The 18,624-nt window shown below is 42.0% G+C and overlaps 1 protein-coding gene across 5 annotated transcripts in view; it reads right to left on the bottom strand.

Annotated features, from left to right (window-relative positions):
- The window catches only part of CRYZ (crystallin zeta), a 124,059-nt gene that overhangs the window by 88,883 nt on the left and 16,552 nt on the right, over positions 1-18,624 (bottom strand). For all 5 annotated transcript variants that reach the window (XM_069232430.1, XM_069232431.1, XM_069232433.1 and 2 more), the window contains exons 3-5: positions 15,271-15,385; positions 14,267-14,419; positions 10,371-10,534 (exon numbers count right to left, since the gene is read on the bottom strand). In XM_069232430.1, coding sequence (XP_069088531.1) covers positions 10,371-10,534; positions 14,267-14,419; positions 15,271-15,381 — 428 coding nt within the window. In that variant the 5' untranslated portion in view covers positions 15,382-15,385. The remainder of the gene's footprint in view (positions 1-10,370; positions 10,535-14,266; positions 14,420-15,270; positions 15,386-18,624) is intronic.

Genomic DNA, 18,624 nt, shown 5'->3' with positions numbered 1-18,624 from the left:
CAGTAGTATGTGGCTTAGAGATAGCATCTTGAGTTCATCCTGTGCCATGAAAGGAGGGGTACAGCTGTTGAGGTATAAGGACAGGCTGAGAAGGTTGCCTCTGATGAGGCTGTACTGCCTTGAAGTAACCACAAAACTTGAGACTGTTGGTACAATTGCTGCAGTGGCTAAGCCCAGCATGTGAGCTGTAGTAAGCTTTTTTTGAAGCATTCTTGATAGGACTCAGATATCTCTCCCACCAGCTGCTTGACATTGAAGGGCATGTCTATGAGTGTGGTTTGAATATATACAGAGCAGCAAGTAGAACCCATCCAAGAGTGCCAACGTAGCAAGGCAACTGCACCCATGGACAGAGCAATGGTGCCCGTACAATCCATGTCTCCAAGATTTGTTTAGATGCATCCAAACAGTAATTGATCAATTTCTAAAACAACTTTTTCATGTGGTCCAGCAGGCTGACTACTGCAAGTTTCACCAGTTCCCAAAAGGCATGAAAATGTCAACACAGGAGCCTGGTGGCACTATAAGTGTGTTATTCATTGCCTCTGTGAAGCTCAAGTAACATTAAGAAACATGTGGTTCTGATGTGTGCTTAGTCAGTATTGACCCTATATCGTTCCCTGGGTCAAATCTTTGCCAACATCCCTGCATATATAAATTGATGACACATGAACATATTGTGAGTGGTAATAGGACTCCATGTTGTTTGCAGTGTGAATTCTGAAGCCAATGGGTTTTCCCCTTGTTTTACATTGCACAAGGTAGAGTTTGTGATACTGCCTTCCCAGACAATTGTAGGCATAGCCTGTATTCTTGGGCTAGAGTGTTTAGCACTAGACACAGACGTGTGTAAGGATGGTCTTTAGAACTTTTATGGTAACCTTTCTGGCAGGAGATTGCCGATTAGTCCTTCCTTAGTCCTGCATTTGGATGATGGTGGGGGAATGAGAGTGAGTCAGTAGAGTCATTTTTCAAAGAAACAGACGTTTCCTATTCCTATTACTCAGTGTTTCTGAGCAGGGGTGGTCCTTTTCCCTTCTCCTTCAGCTGATGACAGCCAAGAGCAGAGATACACAAGTATTATGCTCATTATAAGGGTATCATCATTACCTGCTGAAAAAAGCCACAACCTTACACAAGTCCTATGTCTGCACCGCATCCATAAAATGAAATGTGAAAGGGAGACCCATCAAACTGGTTCCTGGACTTTAGACAGTGGATCTACAACCCCTGTCTGGAAAAGTGAATATAGGTTGGACCCAAACTTTCCCACTTGGTTCCACTTCCAAGCTTCTTCGCAAGAACAAGGGTACTGTGCAGTGTACTCAGAGAGCTTCTGGAAAGTAGGTCTGGTATTGCTGATAGTCAGTCACCTGGAGGTTAGGGAACATCATTTCTAGTCTGTGCATCCTAATGTATAACTGAGAAAAAACAATTAACATACAAATTCCCTATATGTATCCCCTAAGGGTGGAATGATTTAACCTCATCATTCTTTCCTTCGAAAAAAAACACGAACAAATAACATGTAGACAAAACTAAAAAAAAAAAAAAAACAACACAACAAAAGGAAGCAAGCCCAAGGCCCAAAGAATCAAATGTAAAGGAAGTGATGCCCTCTTGGTATTTCAAAGTGAGGACCCAGGACAAAATGTACGAAATTGCAGGTTTACAATTCCCCAATAGCGCATTTTAGCAATTTGCTATTAGGAAATAGCAAACTGCAATGCAACAATATATCTCAGACACATTTAGAGATTTCCAGTGGGTCACAAACGGACCTACCACATCAATATTCATGAGGTAGGTCACAATTTGTGGCCCATTGGGAATGGCTAAAATCCAGTTTTTCTTCTTATTTTTAAGAGTAGGCAGTGCAACTGCATTCCAGTCGCAAAACATTCAACCACATTTGGGGAAGTGTTGCAGTTTTTTCCCTACTTCAGTGGCTGGCCCTAGGTATAAATAATGGACCCTAAGACCAACTATTCAGTTCACTACTGGACCTGCAGAGGACCCCTTGGGGGACACAGAGGAGTTCTCAGCTAGTTGAGACCTACTTTGTACCTCAAAGGACTACCCCTCAGCTACAGAGGGGGACCCTGCTGCTTGAAGCCTCCCTGGTACCTACCATGGACTGCCCTGCTATTGAGGCCTGCCTTGCCGCTTGATCCCAGGAGTCCTATAGTGACTCCAAGGACTAGTTGACTGGTAGCCTTTTCTGAGCTACAGAAACACAATAAGCTCCAACAACCTTGAACTTGCACCTGGACCCTGCCTGACGTGAGTCCTGACCTCAAGGTGGTGCCCCACCAGTCTTGGACCCTTGGAAGGGGTGCTAAAGTTGCCCAAACAGCCATAAGCTGAACCCTGGGACTTAAAACACTTCCCACCAAAAATGGGTCCAAGAACCTGTAGACCAGTAGCTACCTGCTGACCTATCTGCCCAAAGTGCTTCACAGGTCAGCTTGACTTTGCTGTAGCTCCCGCTATGTTCTTCTCGGCAGCAGCAAATCCTGTTCAGCGGCTCTTCTTGGAAGGGGTATCTGACCTTATGAGCCCTTGTTGGCTACAACCTGCACAATCATCCAGCTGGAGATTTTCGGCTTCCAAAAAAGTGACTAAGTTTGAACACAGAAATCTTTACTGCAACTTTTTCCAGCAGTTTCCTGGTGATGACCTGCCTGACCCACTGAACTTTACCTTCTCAGCAACCTTTTCTTCAAATTTCTTCCGAAGATAAGCTAACACCAGCCCTAATCCATCTCTTGTGTCCGAACCACACTCCTTCACGGTTGGCTGTAGCATTTGACTTTGCCCCCTGTCTTGCACAACTACAGGCCTGCGGTGGAGCTTTGCTTTTTTGACACTACTTGTCACTAAAAAGTTTTAAAAAGTCATAACTCCGGCCCTGCTGATTAGATTTCATCAATGTTGGTGTCAAGGTGTTTATTAATATATTCTCTACTTGTCTAAATTGGTGTGGGCTTTTACTTCTGTTGTGTTTTAATTTTACTACTGTTTCAGTGCAGCTAATACCTAACATATTGCCTCTAAGTTTAGCCTGACTGCTTTTGTGCCAATTTACCAGAGCATTAAGAACAGATTAATTTAGAGACTTTTGTGGATCACCTTGACAAGGATTGTGGTTGTTGCTTATAAAGAGCCTTCACTCCCACCAATCAAAAGCCCAACTTCCTACAATACCTATGACCCCTTGCATATAGGAGTTCCCACAATTCAGACTGGAGTGCTCTCTAACTTACCAGATCCTGCTGTTCTTGGAAAAATGTATGCAGGGTTGACATACCTCAACCATTTGGGCCTTGCAGGGAAAATGAGCCAGTTGAGTCACTAATAAGAGAGGTCCCTTTTTCACAGTGGAAATACAGGAATGGGAGCAGGATAAATGCATAACAAGGAAAGAAGAAGAAATGGACCAAGACGACCTACCTGGAGGTGCCCATAGTGGGAAAATGGCAAGTGCCGACTGGGATGAGAAGGATGAGAGAGGGGATAGGGACACCTCCAGAAGGACCAGAGCCTTTGTAATTAATGTCCAGCTACACAAAGCAATGGAACTACACCCCAAGTACCATGTTTTCAGATTCGAACAGGATGGAGATACTGGATTGTATACAAAGACAAGTACAGCCCCTATTGAAACTATTAATGGCTAACCATTCCTTCGGAACAATAATCGGAGTCAAGGTAGCAAAAATAAAATTAAAAGAAATGATACCATTCTTATGGACATGAGTAATTACAGCCTTAAACAGGGAGTGAGCCCAGTGCTATACTCTTCACTTGTTAAAAAAATAATAATTAAAAAGACGTATTTCCAGAGCCCCTAGGCATGTTCAGCCAACACTGCTTGCTCTATTCCTGTGTATGAGAATGGATAGAAATGGATGCCTAAAGATGTTCGAGAAAGCAAAAAAAAAAAAAACAACAACAACAAAAAAAAAACACACCAGAACTGGCGGAGTATAATATCAGTTGGACAGAATTAACAAGGATGATGTTGATTACCTCTTCTAGAAGTGAAATTAACTTAGGGCTAATTATTTAATATGTAATTTAAAGAGTTTCTGTCAAACATTAACTTGTATGAGAAACTGCGTTGCTTCTCAAGCAACAGCCACATTCCTTGCCAGGGAGAAATCACACAAAGTCACAAAATTAACCTGTGCTTAATTCTCTGGTAGCTTGGCACAAAAGCAGACAGGCTTAACTTAGAGGCAACATGTGAAGTATTTATGCAGCACACAAACAATAACAAAAAGCTAGCACAACACAAGAGAACTCCCACACCAATTTAAAAAATACATAAAAAATACATGCATAAAAAAAAGCACATAATGAAGAGTTTCTGCCATTAGAAAGCCTACTGGTGCCGTAGCCCTTTCTGATAACTGGGGTGACCAAACACCACAGCTTTGTCTGGTGCCAACGAACCAAGCCACTGATGGCTTACAAGCTTTTATGACCCTATGACTTGAAGTGACTTCTAGAGCTTTTGGGATTAATACTCATTAGTAGCTGGTTGACCTTACATTATGAGACCTCATAGCACAAGAGCCATCTCAACGTCAATGGTTTTCATGCTGGCATGAGTAATTAGCTTACACATCTCTCTCTTCCATTGCGAATAAGTTGATGTCTCTGTCTTTTGGTGGCAAGCCACTATGGAGGCATAGCTTTATAGCAGTACAGCTATTGTATGGTGCAGTCCTCTCATGTTGTTACCCTCTGAGAGCATTTTCCTTTCATACCACACATGTGAATCCTTGTGAAAATGTTCTTTATTGCAGTAAACGTACTATGGCTGAAAAAAGTGCAGCAAACTACAGGCGAAAGGATCAGACTACACATACTTTCTTCATTTTCAAAGTGAGAAATGAGTAATGTCTGAGCGGTTGGGTCAATGCGGCATGAAGGTGTGGCCTCACAGACACTTCCCTGCTGATTTTGGCACCCACCCTTAACTAACTGTCCTGCACCATTGTTAGTCAATCGCATCTAAAGTTCCCTTCAGGAGCCCTATCATAACATATGCTACTGGAACTTCTCAAAGAAACACACATCTATTTGGCTAGAGGATTTTCGAGTTTGTTGGAAGTAAGGCTCCAAAGTATATCTAGCTTAGATTTAATAATGACAACTGCAGGTCTGAGGGGGGCATACAAGAAAGCAGTAAATGTTGTAATTAGTAAGCCCTTTCAGTAGCTGACTGTACAACCCTAACAACGAAAAAGCCATACCTAACATATTCAAGAGCCTATGAATAAGAGCACTGAATAAATGACAACGTGCTTTCACTGAAAGCAGCCAGGGTTGGTATCCATAAATATGAGAGAGAGCCTTTAGACTCGGAGAAGATGAATTGTAAACTAGTACGCCTCTTTAATTCCATTACACTCATTCTATTTGAGAGGCCTAGAGCATGCCTGTCTAACAAAAGTTAGGTTTAACAATGGATCAGTATACAATGAGAGTGAAAGGTATTATAAATATGAATTCCAATCTCCATTATGTACAGAAATAGAATTAAAACAGATGAGAGGATAGTGCCTACCATTCAGTCAAAGAAACTTTATTCACTGGGCTTTCGTAGCATAAAAGTACAAGTAAAATAAAAACACATTAGAAGGAAGAAAAACATTCAAAAATTTAAAACGTATACCGCCTACTTACAAAGAATAGTTAAAAAAAAAGCGAACACCATACTTTGACATTCCAAATCAAAGGAATCCCCAACCCCATAAAATACTATTATACTATGATGTTTCACTAAAAAGTTTCCTTGGGCCTGACGCCGCTCTATAACCTATACACGACACTAGCCATAAAATGCAATCCTACAATCTTGAGGAAAGTTACCTCTTTGCAGCTAAAGACACACCATGGAGACCCACTGCCTTTCCAATACATGCTTCTAAAGTTCAGCAGAGCCAAGGAACTGCACCTAGCCTTAGGTGCAGAGGATTACTTCAAACAGCATACAAAGCAATTAATTGGGTTTGAGAAACAGCTGCACAAAAATGTTTGACCCATAAAACTTCTGCAATAGCAACGAAATTAAGGCGTAGCTTGTAAAACATTCCATAACACCGTGGTATGTAATTAAATATCTGATAAAGTGCTTCGAAACTATAGTAGTGCCAAGGAGTTGCACTCAACCTTGGGCGCCTAAAAAATAAATAAAAATAAAATGTATAAAACATTTCAATGTATTCAATAGTTCAGTGAGTATAAGTGACAGTTGCACTAGATTAGTGAACCCATACAAATTCTACAATCAGAGACATGGATTCATACAGTAGAGCACTAGACATTCCATAAACAACATACATTAAAAGAACATTATGCAGATCAGTCCCTTCTAAACTCCCATCATAGCAGTGTGCCTCTTCTTCTTTAGGCTCTGCCATACGAAGAGAGCCATACTGTATCAGACCAAGGGGCCATCAAGTGTAGCGCAGGTCTGCAGTCTCAAATTATAGGTTTTAAGGAGTGGTACAGTCAAACTTTTCCTAGGGACATCATAAAACGAGCAAAAGAAAACAATGTGCAGGTTAGTTTAGGTGGCTGTTCCGTCACACGGGCAAAGGCCTAACTCCTTCAAGGTATGACACTTTTAAGGATAACCCATCATAAGAGGCAAGTAATTAAAACGGAACCTAGTAAGAACAGAGTGGTGCTCCTGATTGTGATGCTACATGCAAAGAGATTGAATTATAAGGAGGGAACTGCAATTTTATTTTTATTGATCAAAGCTCTTTTACCACAGCATTCGCAAGAAATGTCTGCTTCAGCTTTGACTTACTACAGGGCAAACAGGAATGAGGTGAGGAAAATAAATCGGGGAGACCAATTTCCTCCAAGGTCCGTTTGACGTAGGAGATCCAGGGTATCTCAGAGGCTGCATCTAATTTCAGACAATCCTTGAGGGCTTTTTGATTTAGAGTTGCATTCTCCCTTGCCGCAGCAAAAGGACAGTTAGCTTCATTTTTTCTGTAATGTAGAGAATACCTAGCTTGTCCTGACACACATTGCAAGGGACTGCTAAAAGTGTTTTGATAAAAGCGTTCTCAGCTGAATCTTGTGTCAACCATGCCCCAGATGCATGCCCTGTAAGTGGCTATTGCCACAGACTTTGCAGAGTAAATGATCAATAGCTCACAAACTGGTTTCAATCTAAGATTTTACTAACATTTTGCAAAGCCAGCATTGTCTTATCTAACATAGCCACTCTGCTTGACACCACTGACTCCACGCATATGTGGCGCCAAAGAGAACACCCAAGTAGGAAAATGACAGGGTGTCACCCACTTTAGAGATGCGAAAAACAGGCTCTTCTTTCGCAGATCAGTGAATAGGTTTTACTTTCATTATTCTGTAAATCTAGCTCCAGTGTAAAGGTGGCATAGTCCTCTACTAGGCTTTGCAGTGCCCGCCCAGTTCTTGCCACTAGCACTGCATCGTCTGCATGAAGGACTATTGGAAGCGGACGTGTACCAATGTATGGAACGTCTATGGCTGTCCTCAGAAGAGCGGATTCGAAAGAAGAGGGCAAGCTTAACCGCCTGTTTGATCATGAATGGTTGAGTGCATTCAATCTTCCTGCCATAACGGACTCAGGCAATCTACTTAGAATACAGCAGCCTAGTAAAAGTAATGACATCCTCGATTCCCACCTCTGAAATAAGTGTCCAAAGCCTGGAGCGTGAAACACAGTCGAACCCTGTCGATAGGTCCATAAATGCCAGGTAGATGGAATCATTCTTAGTGACAGCGTACTTTCTTACAAGCATAATCAACTGTGGGCACTGATCAATGGTATCTAGCCCCTTTTTTAAACAATATTCGGTATCTGCTAGAATATTATTAGTCACTAACCAATCCTCTAATCTGTGCAACAAGGCAAGACCCATTACCTTAGCTGGGGAACTGAGTGGGGATATGGGCCTATAATTCTAATGGAGTGACTTATCCCCCTTTTTATAAATTGGCAGGGGGAGTTGGGGGACTGGTGCAGGGGGTACCCTTGCAATGGCGTTAAAACTATTCATGAGCAGGGAAGCTCATAAGACCCCAACAGTCTATAAGAACATCCACAGGTACCCCATCGGAGCCGGGGGCTTTGCCACTGCTCCATTCACCCAACGCCCTCTGCACCTCCAATAAAGCAAAAACTAGATGGGGTGACACCCCGCCTTGCTCAGTCATGACAGTGGCTTCAGTAGACCCTACACCACTGGAATAGATTGTGGAAAAATAACCTAGCCCCCGAATTTTCAGCATATGCACATGTATAGAGGGGGTCTGTAGCTTCCCTAAAATAGGGAGCATTAAGCTCTTTCCGGAACTCATGACTATCCTTCTTAATACTAGCTTCATTAAGTGACTCCCAGGCCCTCTCCTTTATTCTGACAGCTCGTGCTTCTTTGTAGACTTCGTGTAATATTTTAATAAGATCCTTATATCTTCGGGCAGTGTGCAGGGCCAGCTGTAGCTTTGCCAGGGCTCTGGTGCATGCTGAATCGAACCAACCTTGGGAATGTGAATTTGCGTTACGGAGATTGCATGTCAGAACTTCCTTTATGTGAACCAAAATATCCAGGAAGGCCAGCATAACCTGCCATATATGGGTCTAGGCAAACATGGACCTTTGCCTGCATGTGATTAACACCACGGGGGAAATTCACTTTATCTACCTTATCCCATCTAATGGAAAAGCCATTTCTCTTTGCTAGGAAAGGTTGAAAGCCCACCCTGGGCCGGGGCTTGCCTACCCCCTCCAACAACAGCCTGCAGGACAATTTTGCATTAACACTGAACCCCAAAAATGTAACCTCAAAAGAGTCTAATAGAGTGCCAATTCCCTTTATACTAAGATGTAATCAATTGTAGAGTTACAGTCAGCACCCCTAAAAGTGGGAGCAAAGCCACCCAATCAATCACCTCATTCACCAAACCAAGGTTAAGTTTCACCAAAAAAGACTGTTGAGGACACTGCCATATCTTTATGACCAAAGTGCACCAGGGTGTCCACCTCATTATCTGTTAGACCACAAACTGGTTTATCAACCTTCAAGCAGTGATGGACATTAAAATCACCCACCCAAAGCAACTTCAGAGTCTTATAATGGTCGTTTCTGATGTATCGTAAGGCTGCCTCAAGTTCTATCACTACCTGTGAGGCATTACCATCAAAACAATTATTATAGTAGTTACCAATTAGCAAATCCCAATCTCTGGCAACACCACACTCTAGGCAATTAAAATAAGGGGAGTTATTAATAAACTTGATCACCACCCCAAAGAAAGTGTTTGCAATCAATGTGAGTAGGCCATCTTCAGCTCTGCCGGTAGTTGAAGGTAAGGCTGGAGTGTAGAATGTAAAGAACCCGTCTAGGTAACTTGGCTCAGTCTCCCAAGATTCTTGTAAGCAAATCACCTGGTGCATGACCATGGACGCAATTCAATCTTCGTCCCCAAGCTATTTCCTCAACCCTGCAATATTCCAGGTTATGACCTTAACTGGCTTAAGAGTATTAACAATCAGCAGCATCAGGCGACCCAAATCTCTGTGTACCCTCCCTACTAGCAGGGACCTCTGATTTCAATGGAGTAATCAGTAAGTCACGCCCCTCCCCAACCCTTCCAAGGGAGTGTACTTGCTGGTAAGCATCCCCCCAGTTGGGCCCCGAATGCTGTCTTGAGCATTGAAAACCCCAGGGGTTATTCTTTCTGCACAACGAATAGGTGGGGAGAGATTGTAAGACTTATAAAATATCCCATTGGGGGAATAGATATTTGAGAAACCCTTCAGGAAGAGGTGGGATGACATCAAACCTTTTAAGAGTCCAGTTTTGTTCAAATTGACCACTATGCAGACACCAGCGATTGTTCTGAAGGAAGGACCCACCCAATCCACTCTTCGCACCATCAAAATATGTTCAGATAGGGGGTATTCATAGGCAAAGCATTTCGTTAGCTAGTGAAGAACTTTTAAAATAAGCTGGCCTGTGGTCTCTGTCTGTACCAGCTTAAGTCTGGGGGCATTCACTAAGATTAACATGTATGGGCACGCTGCTGAAGGAAAATTTAACACTTTAACATCACTGCCTGGATTTCCATTCCGCTTCTCTCTAGATTCCATCCCCATTCTTGGTGTAGAACCTCCCCACCCCTGCACCTAGTGACAATCAACATCCATCACACAAGATAAGAGCTTGATCCAGAGTTGCTAGATATTAGTGTAATTATCATACATATTAGATTAAGTTTTACATTATATGAAACCATATTTCATTGTTTTTTTCCATTTGGCTTTCAACTTTTAATGTATCTATAACTCTTACTTGTAGAAGAGAGCCCGGTATGCAGTAAAATATGGCACTGAAATAGCTGCTCCTTGCTTAAAGCTTATCTTTTCGGGAAGGTGGAAAACATCATCGGAAGATGCAATGGTGTATTCTGCATAGCCACCCGTTACTGTGGAACAAGTAAAGACTCTGTCCCCGGTCTGCAAAAAGAAAAGTCAAAAGAGACTTTATGCTGCAAACCTGGTCATGAGCAATGGCAAGCAAAACTTAGCTCACATGTTAAATTTGTACACTTCAACTACATGTTACAGCTTTTAGATTATGAAGTACTTGTCCTAGTGAATTCACCCTTCAGCGTGGTCTCCATTCAGTCTCTGATTTTAGAACAATTATTTTGCTGGCACACTTTGACTCTGGGGCCTCAGATGCTTCTGAACAGTCTGCCTTTACACCTGGTAACTGATTTGCCTAACATTTAGGTATTGCATGGTTCCATGACGTGGACGCATTACCAGTGACCCAAATGTCACAAAGCCACATGACCCACTTTAAAAAAAAAAAAAGAATTCAGGACTGCCACTGCAGTCAAGCAATGATGTGAGCATGCTGCAGAAGTCACACATCAAAGGAAAGCATTTTGATGTATATGAAAGCCTTTTTTACAACATTAGCTAAATCACCTATATGCGATACCTTGGAGCCCACAAGGTCTGGGTGATTATTGGCCAAAAGTAGCACAGGCCTAATGTGCTTTACTGAAGCTTCTAGTCTAGATTAATCTAATCTCATCTCATTTTCTATAGGCCAGGCTAGGGGAAAGCTTCAGGCCACATCTGCATACTGTTACATGGTTTTTCCAACATCCAATTCATTGGTGAACATAAACCTTTGTTTAATATATTGTAAAGAACATTTATATAACAATCATGCATAACTGGCTGAAGACCTGGATAGTAATTAATTCAGTTTTGTTAGGCTATACCTTTCCTCCACTGGCAGTAGCTAACCCTATGATGAGGTGTGAAGTTTGTTCCTGGGAGAAGACGTTGCACGTCGCTTTAGAACACTTTTGTATGTGAGCCTGTAAAATATTCGGATGCATGCACAAAAATGTTCCTGCATTTACATGGAGCCACACCTCCATGCAAAAGTGAGAATGCTGGGCATCCATTTGCTGAGTATTCATTTTAAACCCTTGCAATGGATATTGTGGAGGGAGCAGCCCAAAGTCTGTAGTCCCTTTTCTAATGAAGGGGTGGGCTAAGAGTCCTAAAAGCAGGCGCACACCATTAGACTCTAAAGTAGTGGGTCCTGGTCTACAGGCTTATCTTTGGGAGTTGACCCAAATTTGGTCTAGAGCTTTGATATACAGAAAAAATATAAAAAGAAAGCATACACCCTACTTTATTCAAAGACCAGCCCAAATTGAAGTTCATCGAGCCCCAAGCCCTGTGTTATCAATTGCTATGGTGAGGGTGAAATTAGCACATAAGTATTTGAGTCATATGTGGATTCTCTCCTTGTCTGAAGGCTTGCCTGTGGCAAGAGAACCCTGCCAGTCTCACATCTGTGGCACAACTATGTATTTTGCTTGGGAGACTGTTTCCTTACCCACCTACAGGCTGTGCAGCATCCAGCTTAACTTCCACGCAAGACCAAGAGCAAACTGCACGTGTCTTATTTCTTGGGGAGAACTGGCACTAGGGGAATAAGGCCCATCATCATTAAGAGGACAGGGGGATTATGTAGCGTACCCATGCAGAGAACGCTTCAGTCAAAAACATAGAGAAGACAGGAGTTGCCCTCACACAACCCGGGTTCCCTCCTGACACAGTGTGCCTTTGGTCATTTGAGTCCTTTCCCCAGGTACATATCACTCAATTCTGGAGGAAATGTTTGAAGAATAGGACTTGCAAAAGACAGCAGGAATGGGAGAGAGTTGAGAATATTGTGCAGTTTATCCTGACACTCATGGAGAAAAGTCAATTCAGGGTGGCGGTCACAGGCAAACTGGCAGGAATCGCTTTTATGGGAAAGCTAATTTGGGGGCACCCACATTACACAGGAGAGTTTGGGGACCAGGATATTGGAAGGATGGGCTAGGGATGTGGGAACCAAGGGGTTAGTTAGAAGACCTGTGTCTTTATGGATACTTACTAACATTGTATGGGGTTTGGTCTCAATATGTTTCGACAGGGTGGAGATGATTTTATTCAGTACATTGATGGTGTGGATTTTCTTTGGGTTCTTTTGGGTCTCAGAATTGTTGGGAGACAGGGGAAGGTGGGGAGCCTTGTTGGGGGGTGGGGGAGATTGTCCAGTTTAGTGGGGAGGCAGTTTGGATCTGGCTCAGTAGGTCTAAAACGGACCAGAGAGGGTGAGGCATTACTGTTCAGTTGAGGTCATACCCTGATAGGACCTAATGTCCAGTGGGATGGGGTCATAGGTTACAAATGCAGAAGCAAGCTCTTCATGTGCCAGTGTTTATCCACAAGGATACTAAGCCAGTGACAGTGTTTCAACTCCTGTTTGTGCTCCAGACAGCAGGTAAGCCACTGGGCCTCGAGCCCGCAGCTTTTGACATGCATTCGTTTAGGATTGGCCTGGCTACGGAAGTGGGATAGAGGGTTCCAAGAAGAGAGTGCATCATGAGGACAGGTTTTTGACAGTTTTTAGCATTACATGCAAGGGGAGGGGGAAGTGATTTAAATCCGCTGTTGGAGATTGTTTTATTGTATTTTTGACCCTTTACAGGTTCGGTGACTGGCCCGGAGAGCACGGTCTTGTCAGTTTGCTTGGTGGGCCACTCCGTTATCAAATGGATCAAAATTCAAGCACAACAGGGCAGCCAGGGAGGAAGTTTGGGACTGGACCGGGCCTCATACAGTTTACAGCGGAATGTCAAGGTGGGGATGTGGTGGTCTGAGCCGTTATCTTCTTTAAATAAATAGATGGCGAGGGGTCAGTGCCTGGACATTTGGTTACTCCAGCTGGGGGACAATAATCTAGTTTGTCAGAAGGGTTTGCAAATTCTAAAAAGCATGAAGGACCTTAGGGAAATACAGCAGCAATGGTCAGGGATTCATATTGTCTGGACAGCTTTTGTTCTTGGTGGCCTTGAGCGAATGAGCAGATGAGGAGGAAGTTCAATAAGGAGATGAGGGGATTTTCTAGAGAGAAAGGTATCACTTTTTTTTTTTTTTTTTTAGATCAGATGGACCTTAGATTCGAAGAGGATGAATTTTTCAAGGGGGTTGGGGTCCAATTGTCTTTTATGGGCATAGGAGTTTATTTGTTCCATATTAAGGATCATTTGCGCAGAATGCTCCGGGTCTGCTACTGTATAACTGGGGGTGGAGGATGGGGGGAGGGCTTGCAGAAAAGCCTGGTCAGGCTGTTTTTTGGGTGGCGGAGGCAGGTCAAGTTGCCTTGGTTTTCTGAGTTTTATACTTAAAAGCAGAAGCTGAGGTGGAAAAGGTAAGGATAGATGGGGCGAAGCCTGGACGAGCCAGGTTGTTCAATGTTCGGCATGAAGTTATGCTAGTTACAGATAAATCATATGTATAGTGAGACTGTTATTTTTGTGTAAGCAACGGCCTAGGTGTGGTATTGGTAGGTGCACCCGTTTTAAAAAAAGCTGCCTTTTTTCACACAGCCAGTTGTAAGTCTTGGTTATGCTCCCCCTTTTCCACAAATCGCAATTTAAAGATTTTCATATCTGGACATTTGTGTACACTGTAGATAACGAACCACAAGTAGTAACCAAATGATTGCATAGAAATAGGGATAACTAATCACAGTTATAAAATTAAGTTATAAAATATCAAATCAAACTATAGGTATTTGCATGATAACATGCACAATCTCCTTCCCAACTGCAGAAGCAGCACACTCAAGCACTATATACATCATCAGCACAATATAAACCATACCTTGAATTTAGTCACACCTTTTCCTGTGGCTTCAATGACTCCAGCGACATCCGAGCCAGGTGTGTAAGGTAATGTTGGCTTTCTAGCATAGACACCTGCACGTATATATGTGTCAACTGGATTCACACCACAAGCATGAACTTTGATAAGAACCTATGAGAGATTGGATTTTGTCAGATCTGGCACACTGGTACACTGTATTATTTGATAATATGTTTTAAAATTTTCTTCGGGCTTATGACCTCTTAACCCAAGACAAACTCCTTTATCCACCTAAATTATATCCACAACCATCTAGACAGTATACCTGTGCTAGATGGTGGGGGTAATCTGTGCTGGGAAAGACTGAGTTCCAAGCATATGGGAAATGTCTCAAAAGTGTATAAGGAAAGTAAACTGGATCCTCTTTTAAAAGTTTCCCTTTATTCATTATTACAAAACTATGATTTTACCCAATTAAATAAAAAGAAAAAAGAGGACACTGACAAACTAGCCTTGTAAATTACCCATTCTTGCTGTCACCCCTTCTCTTTATGTGTAACTCAATTAAAGATGTGAAGAAGCCCCTGAAGACCTCAGAAACTAGAACCTCAAATGTTCACTTAATGGCAGATCTACTGCAATACACGCCTCAGCAGAGCAACCAACAAAATATAAAGCAATATTCCGAAAACAGCAGGTAGCGTTACGGTTTTAAGTGTGATCTTTTGTAATAAAATAACTAGTAAGAACATAAAAACCATATGTGCATTTTGAACTACCCGAAATGGCGTTCAAATGAAGATATCAAATCAGCACACTATCTGCAGGTAGTTTATGGCATCAAAGATGGAGTGGTGGGTACCTCTATTCATATTAAGTTGCAGTGGCGGTAATGAGTCCTGACAGCTGTATGACTGGGACCGCCTGCCTCCTAAGGGGTCTGCTTTCGTTTCTGAATCGACTCATCTGTTATAAATCATCGTTCACAGTGATTATATGCATTTGTAAGTAATCATTTCCACCTGATAGTCTTCTGGATTGGGTACCGCAACATTTGACTGGACTTTAACCACATCAGGGCCACCGAATTCAAGAACTCTGACAGCACGCATCAGCATTCTGGAACTTGCCATGGTGCTTTTAACAGGGAAAACAAAACATTTTAAAACATCATCATAATTGGATTCCCAAAATGGCAGACAAAACAGCTTATTTAATGCAAATCAGGACCTACTACAGCTAGTACAGAACTTACTGCATTCTACAAGGCTAGTGATATGGTAATATGGAAGAAACAGACCAATGATATTTCCACAACATTATCAAATATGTTTCAGACACAAAAATAAACATAGGACAAAGAAGTGCAGTCCAGCAAAGTTAGAACCTTTTGATCAAAGATAGAAAAACTCGAAGCTAGGGTGTACAGACTAGAAACAGTTTTGGCACAAATAAAAGGCAGGCAAGGCAGTGTGACATGGCACAGACTTAAAGGGTGCTTCGATTAAAATAGTTTGTTTTTACTATATTTGTAAAGTATAACCAAGTGCCAGGACTTTACCTAGCTTTGAGGAGTCATGCATCACAGATTCACTGAAATAAAACAAAGGTTACAGGGACGTTATAGTTAGGTTCTGAATTTACTCATATAAAACCATAGAAATTCAGCAGTTAGATGTCTTTCAAATAACTATAACTCGTGTCCTAAAGTAATTATAACTCGTGCCTTCACCATGCAGAGCTAATTACTCCACATATTATTAATTGATGAGATCTTGTATGGCATCTTTGATATTATCACTGCAACATTTGCAATAAAATTATTGATAAGAAAACTGTGCATGTCGAAGGTGCGAGTTATAGTTACCTTAGAGGTTTTTTTTCAGTGAATTTCTATGTTTTTTTTTTTAATGTAAAGTAATTTTAATTACTATACGTTATTCCAACCCCTGCTGCGCACGGCCTATTGCCATGCGTGGCAGGGGTTGGTTGCAAGGCCTGGCCTGCAGCCATACCTTGCAGCCTAGCTCTTATAACCACATAACCCTGAGCCACGCAAGGCCTTTGGCCAGGCACAGTGGAGGTTGGCCACAGGGCCTGTCTCGCTCAGTGGATCTGGGAGTGGGTACGTGAGTGTCTGAGTGGGTCTGAAAATGGGTGTGTGAGTGGGCCCATGAGCCTTTGCGTGCATGTATGAGTTAATAAATTAGTGTATAAATGAGTCGGTGTATTTTCTTTCAATTTCTCACATTCACGAATATTTTGGGCTTTATTACTAGTGGTACTTCAGTTTTAGGGTGGAAGACCTAAAGGTATAACTGCAAAAGCTAAAGTCATTAATACCTTCATTGCGGAGCATAAGGATATTGAAAAGAAGGGTAAGACTCCACAGAAGACACAAGTCTGAAGGGTGTCATATGGCAGATGAAAGCTGCAGGCTACGATTGTCATTAACCAGTCTGTCTAACATGCAACAGTACACAGCTCTGCAACAGTACATAATATGGGAAATTTGTGGCTGTTTTTTCTTCACACATTGCGCCAAGTGAGGAAGTGAATTCTAGGACATAACTGGAAAAAAATGAGAAGACATTTAAAGCCTTGTGTAAATAAACTTTAAAATGACTGTACCTTCAAGATTAGTGATGAAGACAGACTTCTTCGTGTGGGACGTTTTAGTTGCACACATTTGATCTCTTTCAAATGGAAATGCTCGGTATTGTGTTCTGTGCCACTATTTTCCAGTTACACTGAAGTGAGCAGCTGCCTGGTAATCTCCAAAAACCAAACTCATGTTTCACGTTTCTTCATTTTCACAGAAATGTGTAAGGAAAATAAGGCACCATTTCAACTGATGTCCCACGCACCTGTAGAGCAGTGCCTGTGAGAGTGGATGGGTTTAAACACAGATGGGCCCAAGACCAACCGTGAGCACAATTTGAGCTTGGGACACTCACTTTACTTCATCGTTATAAATCGCAATAACAGATGTTTCTCCTAACCCCATTCTGCGGCATTCGTTTTATGTACCATTGGAAGATGAAAAGTGGAGAAATCCCTAAGGGAATGGGAGCCGGTGAGCTGCAGGTTCAACATAGTTTATACCACCTGCAGGGGCATTCAAGCAGCCCTCTTCATCCATTGGTTTATTATTGTGTCATTGAGATGTGTCTTCCTCCCACTACAACACACGGCATGGGGCTATTTCAGTATAAGAAGTCTGCTCTTTCACAAGGAGGACATCCATAAACAAAATAGTTACTTTCGGAACCACGAATTACTAATTGTGCATTTTGAGATTAAAAAAATATTTAGTTTTTTGAAGAATGTCTTTATTTTTATATTGCTGAAGGCACGGCAGCTCTCCCAACAATAACGTTTTACAAAATCCAGACAAAACACAAGTACTGACGAAGCTAAAAGCTGGCAGCCAACTCCAAACCTGTTAGCTTTGCTAATCCTTGTTATCTGTTTTACGGTGGTCACAAGCATCACCCATCAGGCCCTCAAGGACTTGTGGGACTAAACAGGGCAGAGTGCACACATACTCGATACTCCTTTTTAATCACGGCTCCCTCGGTCGGTCTGATTATTTCCATCTTTGTTTTCTTTAAAAAAAAAAAAAAAATCGACTGCCATTTTAATTGTAGGAACATAATTAATATGGCAGACAGAGCGCAGTTTTTGAAGTTGTTGAACCGTTGCCTGAGGGAGAATATTCCTGCAAAATATTTTTTTCCCAAAGAGAATACACCATTAATAAGAAGGCGTTCTGAGTGTGGTAGGCTGGCAGTGAGGTCGCTAGGACAGGCAGATAGATTTTTTTGTAGTCTTTCCACATTCCACTTTCCTTGCAAATATTGCCAGCTTTAGGAAATTGTATCAGTCCTCGATAGCTATGATTAGAATTTATGACCTTAATTGACGACATTGACAATTTCTTTTTTGAAAAGCAAATAATATACAGTCTTGTTAGGATTACGCCTTTATAAGTATCAATCATATTTTTGGATGGAGGTTTACAGAACTACACATGTCCATTCCTTACATGCTCTAAGAGTTTGAAAGCCGTCTGGAGAGGATGACACTAGGCAATATTACTGCTGCAGAGGGAATCTAAATGGGTTATAAAAAAATAAAAAGATAAAATTAAAAAAAGGCAACCGCTGTAATGTGCAGTCAAAAACTAAATATTCCCCTATCCTTCACACATCACTCAGTCCCAATTATTAGTCAGGTTGAGCGCTATCAGAGTGATGGATATCGCTCCGCCTGACCATAACTATCCTGGTGTCCCCACATCAAGTTTTTTTCAGAACTAGGAGCACTAGGCCCAATTTTACAGACCAGCAATTTCATTCGGAAAAAAAGGTAGG

This window comes from Pleurodeles waltl, chromosome 4_2, assembly GCF_031143425.1.
Source record: "Pleurodeles waltl isolate 20211129_DDA chromosome 4_2, aPleWal1.hap1.20221129, whole genome shotgun sequence".
NCBI classification, from domain to species: domain Eukaryota; kingdom Metazoa; phylum Chordata; class Amphibia; order Caudata; family Salamandridae; genus Pleurodeles; species Pleurodeles waltl.
The sequence above is the reverse complement of the archived record's forward strand: the minus strand, read 5'-3'. Positions and strand labels throughout refer to the sequence as shown.